Source organism: Caretta caretta, chromosome 7 (genome assembly GCF_965140235.1).
Source record: "Caretta caretta isolate rCarCar2 chromosome 7, rCarCar1.hap1, whole genome shotgun sequence".
Classification (NCBI taxonomy): domain Eukaryota; kingdom Metazoa; phylum Chordata; order Testudines; family Cheloniidae; genus Caretta; species Caretta caretta.
Window position 1 is genome coordinate 48,677,883 of NC_134212.1, and position 9,133 is coordinate 48,687,015.

General features: G+C 58.5%; 1 protein-coding gene across 1 annotated transcript; it reads left to right on the top strand.

Moving 5' to 3' along the window:
* Positions 1 to 3,853: 3,853 nt before the first annotated feature.
* HYAL1 (hyaluronidase 1) lies at positions 3,854 to 8,560 on the top strand. Its single transcript, XM_048858920.2, has 3 exons — positions 3,854 to 5,296; positions 6,675 to 6,764; positions 7,073 to 8,560. The coding sequence occupies exons 1-3, from the start codon at positions 4,388 to 4,390 to the stop codon at positions 7,391 to 7,393; spliced, it is 1,320 nt and encodes a 439-aa protein (XP_048714877.2). The 5' UTR covers positions 3,854 to 4,387; the 3' UTR covers positions 7,394 to 8,560.
* The last annotated feature ends 573 nt before the right edge of the window (positions 8,561 to 9,133 follow it).

The following is a 9,133-nucleotide window of genomic DNA, read 5'->3' on the forward strand; positions in this document are numbered from 1 at the left end:
AGCTCACCTCCCTAGGTGGGGTGAATGCTGACAGTCATGTGACTGGTGAATCATGTCACCCCATTGGGCTAGAGAAGGCAGAGGCCTGGAGAAGGCTGCTGAGGGCTGCAGAGTTTGGCAAGGCTCTGGCAGGGAATCATATTGTGCCAGGGGAGCAGGGACTCCAGGCAGGAAGGCCTGGGGGTGGCTGCCCAAGAAGGAGCAGGGGCCAGCACAAAGAAGCTGGGGGAAGGGGAATGGAGGGGAGCCTGGGAAGGGGGAAAAGCTGAACCCCAAGGGCGGGCAGGCAGAGGAGTGTCTGAGCAAGTGAAGATCAACCAGACCCTTAGATAGGCCAGTGTGAAAACTGTTTGGTCTTTGGTTTTGGCCTCGTATACCGGGGATGGGATGGACCTTTTGTTAGGGACTTAGCCAGAGGGCCAAGTCACTGCAACAGTCAAACCAGGCTGTGAAATTATTGAGGAGCCCTGAAGAGAGGGAAACTGAGGCATGGCTGTTGCAGAACCACCCTATGCCATAAGAGGGTACTCTGGGGGCCAGGGCTGGAGCCCCCAATGCTGCCCCCCATCATACACACTGAGGCAGCCTGAGGGGCTGGTCCGGTCCAGTCCTGGGTTTCGATTTGGCCCTTTATGGCCTGCTTTGGATCCAGATCTTGGTTTGGCTTCAGAGCTCCGGTTTTAGGGGTGGCTGGCACCAGGGCTGTACGGGATGTGGCCCATCTGGCTTGCACATGTCCACCTCCCCCATCCTGTTCGATGGACCACCTGGAAATGTTCTGGAGTAGACCCCAGCCCCCGAGATTCCCCCGGGACACCGGCTGTGGTTACTGGGATGGAAACAGCCCCCCTTCCCCCCATTACGCTGCCCCTTAAGGCTCTCATAGGCTGGAAAGCTTCACTCATCCCCTTCATCCCAGGTTGGAAGGGTCTGCTCCATCTCACTCCCATGGCCGTTGGCTGGGGAAGGAGGCAGTCTCGGGGAAGGATCCCAGAGCTGGTGAGAGATTGGAGCTTTCTCATAGCAAATTAAGCTCCTGGCTCAGAGAGAGGCATTGTTCTAGCTGAGCTTCCCCCAGCCCCTCCTCTCCAGCCCCACCAAGCCGGCAGGACGTAGGGGCTGGCAGTGGGCTCCATCTGGGTCCTAAGCCGCCTTCAGGGGCCTGCACGGTCATGTTGGGCCCACAGGGACACGGTGCCATGGGCAGAGCAAGGCTGTGATCAAATGTCCTTCAGGGAGTGGGTCCAGCCCGGGGCCTGGTGTTTTATCCTGGCTGCCCCCTTTTTAAATGCTCTCTCTCCTGGAGGTGGCCCGATGCCAGAGCCATATTTCTGGCTTCCAGATCTGATGCTTCGGAAGCCCTGGGTGGCAGTGGGGCTTTGCAGTAGCATGACACCCTCGGCCCAGCTGGGGCGGTAGGGGTGAAGTCTCAGCACCAGCGGCTGTGCAGAGCATGGGGATGCAAGGATTCCTTGGGGGTGGAGCTTAACCACCTCAGGACAGCATTTCCCATGAGCCTCTCTGCCCTTGCCCCTGCTTCCCCATCCCTCCCCCCAATCAATTTGCATCATCACACCAGCCGGAGATTTATAGGCAGGTCTCCACTTTCTTCAGTTGCCCCACTGACGCTGCAGGAAGTGGGGCAGGAAGGGAAGGGGCCCGCCCCATGTGGGCTGCGGGGACTGACTCCTGTGGCCTGAGAAGTAGCCTGGCTAATTTTGGCTGGCTCCACTTTGTTACACCGGATCCTGGCAGGGCTAGTCAGCGTGGGCCACTGCTTCTGCTACTGAGATTAGCCGCAAGGATATGGGCATGGTCCACGTCCAGCCCCAGGACATGATTTCCCTTCCCTGCCCATGCCAGCTGGCCCCAGCTCTGTGCGCTTCCTCGGAGCAGTGCCCTATCCATGCCAGCTGGCCCCCAGTGCGGTGAGCTTCCACGGAGCAGTACCCTGCCCTTGCCAGCTAGCCCCTAGAGCTGTGAGCTTCCTCAGAGCAGTGCCCTGCCCACGCCAGCTAATCCCCAACACTGTGAGCTTCCTTGGTGCTGTGTCTTTGTTGCTGTGGCTTGGATTCTGGCCTTGCAGTTTAGCACTGCAGCTCTGACCCATGTTCCATTGACCCCATGCTATCCCTTTGACCCCTTCTCCTCTCCCCGCGCAGGTAAATCTTTAACCTGGGCACAGAGCAGCCAACCCAGGGCTCTTCCATCCCATCTGCAAAAAACTGCTTCCCTTTTGGAGCAGCGGACCTGGCAGCATGGCCCAGCATTTCCTTCACATGGGGAAAACACACCTCATCCCTCTCTGAGGACAGGAGCGCAAGGAAAAGAGGGAGGGGCCATGCTGGGGTCCGGTTCAGTTCGGTATCTCCTAGGGCAGGGGTCGGCAACCTTTTAGAAGTGGTGTGCCAAGTCTTCATTTATTCACTTTAATTTAAGGTTTCGCGTGCCAGTAATACATTTTAACGTTTTTTAAGGTCTCCCGCTATAAGTCTATATATTATGTAACTAAACTATTGTTGTATGTAAACAAGGTTTTCAAAATGTTTAAGAAGCTTCATTTAAAATTAAATTAAAATGCTGATCATACGCCACCGGCCTGCTCAGCCCGCTGCCAGCCTGGGGTTCTGTTCACGTAGGCCAGCAGTGGGCTGAGCCGGGCCTGTGGCCAGGACCCCAGCTGGCAAGGGGCCAACAGCCAGAACCCCAGACTGGCAGCGGGCTGAGCGGGGCCGGTGGCCGGGACCCCAGACTGGCAGTGGGCTGAGCGGCTCAGCCCGCTGCCGGTCTGGGGTTCCGTCCGCTGGCTCCTGCCAGCCAGGGTCCCGGCTGCCGGTCTGGGGTTCCGTCCGCTGGCTCCTGCCAGCCAGGGTCCCGGCTGCTGGTCCCGCTCAGCCCGCTGCCAGTCTGGGGTCCCAGCCCTGTCCACATAGAGTAGGTACCTACCTTCTCCCTGGTTCTGGCCCATTCTCTTCCTCTCTCTGCACTCAGCTGAGGGTGGGAGTGCACTGAGAACAGAGCTGGGGGTGAAGGAGCAGGCTGGGGGTTGGGGTGCAGGGTCTGGCCAGGAGCTAGAATGAGGGAGGGAGCTCAGGGTTGGGGCAGGAGGTTTGGGTGTGGAGCGCTTACCTGGGCAGCTCCCATTTGGTGCGAGGGTTGCAGGTGGGAATGCGGGTGTGTGTGTGCAGGATCTCCCATTTGGTGCTCAGGGTGGGGGTGGGGATGTGGATGTGGGGGGGTGCAAGAGACAGGGCATGGGGTGTGGGGGCTGGGTATGTGTGGGGGGTGCAGGAGTCAGGGCAGGGGGCTGGGGGTGTGTGAGGAGGGTGCAGGAGTCAGGGCAGGGGGCTGGGGGGGCTGGGTATGTGTGGGGGGTGCCAGAGTCAGGGCTGGGGTTGTGGGGGGGTGCAGGGGTCATGGCACGGGGCTGGGGTGTGTGGGGGTGCAGGGGTGAGGGCAGAGGGCTGGGTGTGTGTGAGGAGCGTTCAGGGGTCAGGGCAGAGGGCTGGGGGATGTGGGGGGTTCAGGGTCAGGGCAGAGGGCTGGGGGTATGTGAGGGGGGTGCAGGGGTCAGGGCAGAGGGCTGGGGGTATGGGCTGGGGTCGTGGGGTGCTCCCAGCCCCCTGCCCTGAGGGACTCACGGCAGGGGGCTGGAGGGGCTATGCAGATTCCACCCCCTTCCCCAAGGTCCCCGCAGCAGAGAGCGCGCTGCGGCTCCGCTTTTCCCTCTCCCCCTCTGTAGCAAGGGCCGTCAGCTGATCGGTGGCAGGGAGGGAGAGAAGGAGGGGCAGGAACCCAGCAGGCTGGGGGAAGAGGCAGGGGGAGGGGGAAGCTTGCCTGCCCTGCAAGGAGAGAGCCGTGGGGGGAGAAGAGTGGGCCGGGTCGGGCAGGATTTTTAATTGCACGCCCGCAGCAGCGTGCCATTAAAAATTGGCTCGCGTGCCGTCTTTGGCACACGTGCTGTAGGTTGAGGACCCCTGTCCTAGGGGAAGAAATGTGTGGAGGAGGGAATAGGACCCACTGACACGTCAGCCAAGGTCATGGGGAGGGCAAAGCTCTGGAGCCAGTGCCAGGCCTCCCACCGCAAGTCCTTGCGAAAGCCAGCAGTTTGATCCCAGCCCTCGCTCCTCTGCGGGGAAAGTCTGGGAGTTATTAGGAGGGAGGAGGCTGTAACAAGCCAGCAGGAATTAGCTTTGGAAAGTTGACAGCACTCGGCTCCCCTGGGGGCAGCAGGAATCCACCCTCCGTCTCTCCCAGCTTCCCCATCCCTCGGGGGCTGCCCGGGCTTCCACTGAGATTTCACTCTCCCAATTTGAGGAGCAGGGCCCCCAGGAGCTCTCCCGAGGCCTCAAGGTCTAGAGGCCAGCCATTGGCAGGCAGGCTCAACATGGTGGCCGCCACGTTCCTACTGCCCTGGGCGTGCATGCTGAGCCTGGCTCCGGTGGCTCAAAGCACGGCAGGTGGGGGCCCTGTTCTCTGGGACCGCCCCTTCGTCACGGTGTGGAACGCCCCAAGCCAGGAGTGCGGCACGAAATACCATGTGCCCCTTGACCTGGGGGTCTTCGATGTGGTGCTGAACCGCAACGAGTCCTTCCTGGGCCAGGAGATCGCCCTCTTCTACAGCAACACGCTGGGCCTCTATCCACACTACACCCCGGAAGGGACAGCGGCCCACGGGGGCGTCCCCCAGAACGGCAGCCTCCAGGCCCACCTCGGGAAGGCGCGGCATGACATCCAGGCGGCTATCTTGGAGCCAGGCTTCCGGGGCCTGGCGGTGATCGACTGGGAGAGCTGGCGCCCCGTGTGGGCTCGGAACTGGGATGCCATGGAGCTCTACAAGGAGAAGTCCCAGGAGCTGGTCCGGGAGCAGCACCCCGACTGGCCCCCAGACAGGGTGGCTGAGGAAGCTGAGGAGGAATTCGAGCAAAGCGCCCGGGCCTTCATGGAGCAGACCCTGGCGCTTGGCAAGAGCCTGCGGCCTGGGGGCTTCTGGGGTTTCTACGGCTTCCCCAGCTGCTATAACTATGATTTCAAAGCTGCCAACTACACAGGGGAGTGTCCCGCCGTGGAGCAGCAGCGGAATGAGCAGCTCAGCTGGCTCTGGAACCAAAGCCGGGCGCTCTACCCCAGCATCTACCTGCCCAAGGAGCTCCGGCTGACAGACCAGGTTGACAAGTTCGTCCGGCACCGTGTGGCCGAGGCATTTCGGGTGCAGGGGCAGACGGGGACCGGCAGCCTCTCAGTCCTACCTTACACCCGCATCCAGTACGACTTCACGGAGGACTTCCTCTCGCAGGTGATGCCACCCCTCCCCAGCATTGCCAGGCCCCCCCCAGGGCATGCCACCTGCTCACCTCTGCCGAGCTCCCAATGGCCCAAGTCTGGCCTGTCCCAGGGGCCTGCGGGGTCGGAGCTGGAGCCCACTGCTGCTGAGAGAGGGGGCACCAGGCAGGACATGTGGGAGGGCATCCCCTAGCTGCCAGGCAAGGGGGCTGCAAGAGGCAGAGGCCAGCTTTAGGGGCGGGGGTGTTTCCCATCTTCTAGCCCAGGTCCTCTCCCCCATTGCTTACCATTGTCACCCAGGGCCAAGGAGCAGCTGTTGGTGGGGAAGGGGTAGAGGGAGGAAGTCTGGCAGGATGAAGTCAGTTTGGCGGAGTGGGGGGTGGAGAAGCCTTGGAGGGCAGAAGGGGGATCCATAGGGATCCCAGCGGGAGATGTGTGAAGGACAAGGGCCATATCCGGGGCCATGGGTCCAGAGGAGAGTGATGCTTTCACACAAGACAAAGGTCTGGGCTCCTGGAGGGTTTCTCTACATTTGGCCTGTTTCAGGCTATTCCCCTGCCTTTTCCTTGCACGTCCAGGAAAGAAAATACTCCCAACTCAAGCAACTCTTCGCCACGCTCCCCTCCCAGCTTAGCAGAGATCTGTCTTTGTTACACTGCTGTGGCCGCAGTGGTCCCGAGTGGTTAGCCAGCAGCTGGGGCCTTGCTGGGTTGTTTTTGAGTCAGGTTGTTTATTTGCAAAGAATGGGCACAAAGTCCAGCTTCCCTGAACAGAAAGAAACAAACAGCCGGCAGTTTCCTTACTGAGAAATCCCCAGGCCTGCCTCTTCAGTCAGTGCTGGGCCCACTGAGCTCTGACCCTCTGCTCTCTCAGGGCCATGACCCCTCCCTGCCTGTTGGCCACCTCTGCTCTAGCACCCCCTCACAGCTTGCCAAACCAGCCCCTAGCCCCTGCATTTGCCATCAGCCTGCACAGCTTACCTTCTGATCAGGGCTTGTCATTGCCTTGGATGGTGGCTTCTGTTGTTTCCAGCTATGTCACTACATAAAGGGGCTTAATTGCTCCTTCCCTTTAGCCTGCAGAAAGGTCGCTTTAACCTGGAGTGTGATTGTTTGTAGATCAAAGCCCCGCTTGCCGGCAGTCATTAACACCTGTCAGCTTTGCATGTGGGCAGCGAGGCCATGGCACTATCTTTGACCCACCCCGCTCACCTGGAACAGAACCACAGAGGTTCCTCAATCTGGCTTGAGGCTGCGGGTGCTGGTGGTTGTCTCCTGTTGTGCCGGAAGGGGGAGATCTGTGCGGGAAGGATGCATGCAACAGCCTTCAAACCCTCCTAGATGTTAGTAGCTGAAGCTGTTATCTTCATGGTGATTCTCTGCTTCTTGCAGGAGGACTTGGTCCATACCATTGGGGAAAGTGCTTCTCAAGGTGCCTCAGGGGTTGTGCTGTGGGGCAGCGAGGATTACAGTCACTCACGGGTGCGTTACGTGGGGGGCTACGGCTGCTTCCAGGTTGGGAATGGGAATCCTGGCTGGGGTGTGGATGCTCCTGCACTCAGATGATGGGAAGATGTCGGGGGGGGGGCTCTCGCATGGTGTGCGACTAGCAGTTCCCAGGTGTGTGTGATGCTGAGAGTGGGAGCCCTGGGGTCTGGCTCCCCCTGCACTCAGGAGCTGGGAGGGTGGGTCCCGGGGGGACTGTGTGGAAGGGGAGCACATCAGGAAAATGGGCCCCTCCTCTCCCCTGAGAGAGCCCTGCCTGGGCCTGTACTGTGTCCCCCCTACAGGAATCCTGCCTGGCACTGAAGGAGTACGTGGACAGGAGCCTGGGCCACTACATCGTGAACGTGACCAGCAGCGCCACACTGTGCAGTCTCACGGTGTGCTCCAGCCATGGGCGCTGTGTACGGCGGGCTGGGTACCCCGATGCCTTCCTGCACCTCAGCCCCTCCAGCTTCACCGTCCGGAGGCACCGCAGCTGGCCCCACCTCCGCCTGCAGGGACAGCTGGCAAAGCAGGAGCAAGCCAAGCTGGTGGAAGAATTCAGCTGCCAGTGCTATGCTGGCTGGGCAGGGACCCGGTGTGAACGTGAGGGCAACCGAGAGTGAGAGCCTCAGCGGAGACACCCCTGTATGCACCCCACATGGCCCCATACATCCCATGTGGCCCCATACAGCCCACCCTTGACATACCCACAGCCCACATGTACACCCCTACATGGCCCCATACACCCCACCCCTGACACACCCACACCCCACATATACACCCCCATGTGAGCCCACACACCTTATGTAGCCCCATACAGCCAACCCCTGAAACCCCCCCCCCACATGGCTCCCATGCACTCTACCCCAAAATGCCCCTCTCCCCCCCATGGCCCCATTACACCCACATGGCCACGTCACCCTGAAACACGCTCAAACACCAATATGGATACAGTCTGGGATGCAGTTAATTCCTTTCTGTCATGTACCCCTCACATAGTGTAACTCTGTGCTTCATGACAGGAAACATGCATGATATGTGGAACCCCATCATAAACCGACATGTAAGTGTCAGATCTGTCCTATGCTAAAACCACCTCACAGGGAGGTGTGTACCATGTATAGAGATCTCTGTCATGTCCACAACGGAGAGAGTCATAGCCCAAAATGTGTGCTGTAACTAGCAGCATGCAAGGGCTACTGCGGTGTAAGCCTCCTGCACTGAACCATTCAGTGTGGCTGTTAAACAACCCCTGCCCCATGGGCCCATGCACCCTACGTGGCCCGATACACCCCACCCCTGGAACACACCATACGTATACACAGCACCAGGCAGGGTAGCAAAGTGCAATTCAAAATGATGCACAGCACCTGGCTGAAGCGATCATTCCAAAATAAAAATAAATCACAGACTAGAACCCTGCAAAGAATTCACATGCCACCCTCAAGAGCCAATCAAATGGCTTTTTGTTTGCACAAGTGTAAGTGTGTGATGACCCCCTCTTGGCTGATACCCTGGGAACTGAACAGGAGACCTCCAGATCTAACCACATGAACAACTGCAAGCTTGAGCTGAAGAGTCCAGGTGTCTTAGCAGGGCCTGTGAACTGAATGACCCATCCCAGCTGTGGATGTACTCCAGGACTTGATTTGAACCTGCAGCTTATAACATCACTGCTACAAGCCTGAACTGAGAACTTTGCCATTACTGTATGTAATTGATTCCATTTAACCAGTTCTAGCTCTCATCCATATGTCTTTCTTTTTATGAATAAACCTTTAGATTCTAAAGGATTGGCAACAGCGTGATTTGTGGGTAAGATCTGACTGGTATATTGACCTGGGTCTGGGGCTTGGTCCTTTGGGATCGAGAGAACCTTTTTTCTTTTACTGGGGTATTGGTTTTCATCACCATTCATCCCTATAACAAGTGGCACTGGTGGTGATACTGGGAAACTGGAGTGTCTGAGGGAATTGCTTGTGTGACTTATGGTTAGCCAGTAAGGTGAGACCGAAGTCCTCTCTGTCTGTCTGGTTTGGTTTGCCTTAGTAGTAAAGGACCCCCAGCCTTGAGCTGTAACTGCCCTGCTGTAAGCAATTTGTCTTGAATTGATACTCTCAGTAGTGTCCCGCCAGAGGCCACATTGTTACAGTAGGGATAGGGTCCAGAGTGACCTAGACAAATTAGAGGATTGGGCCAAAAGAAATCTGATGGGGTTCAACAAGGGCAAGTAAAGAGTTCTGCACTTAGGATGGAAGAATCCCATGCACCGCTACAGGCTGGGGACCTACTGGCTAAGCAATAGTTCTGCAGAAAAGGACCTGGGGATTATAGTGGATGAGAAGCTGGATTTGTGTCAGCAG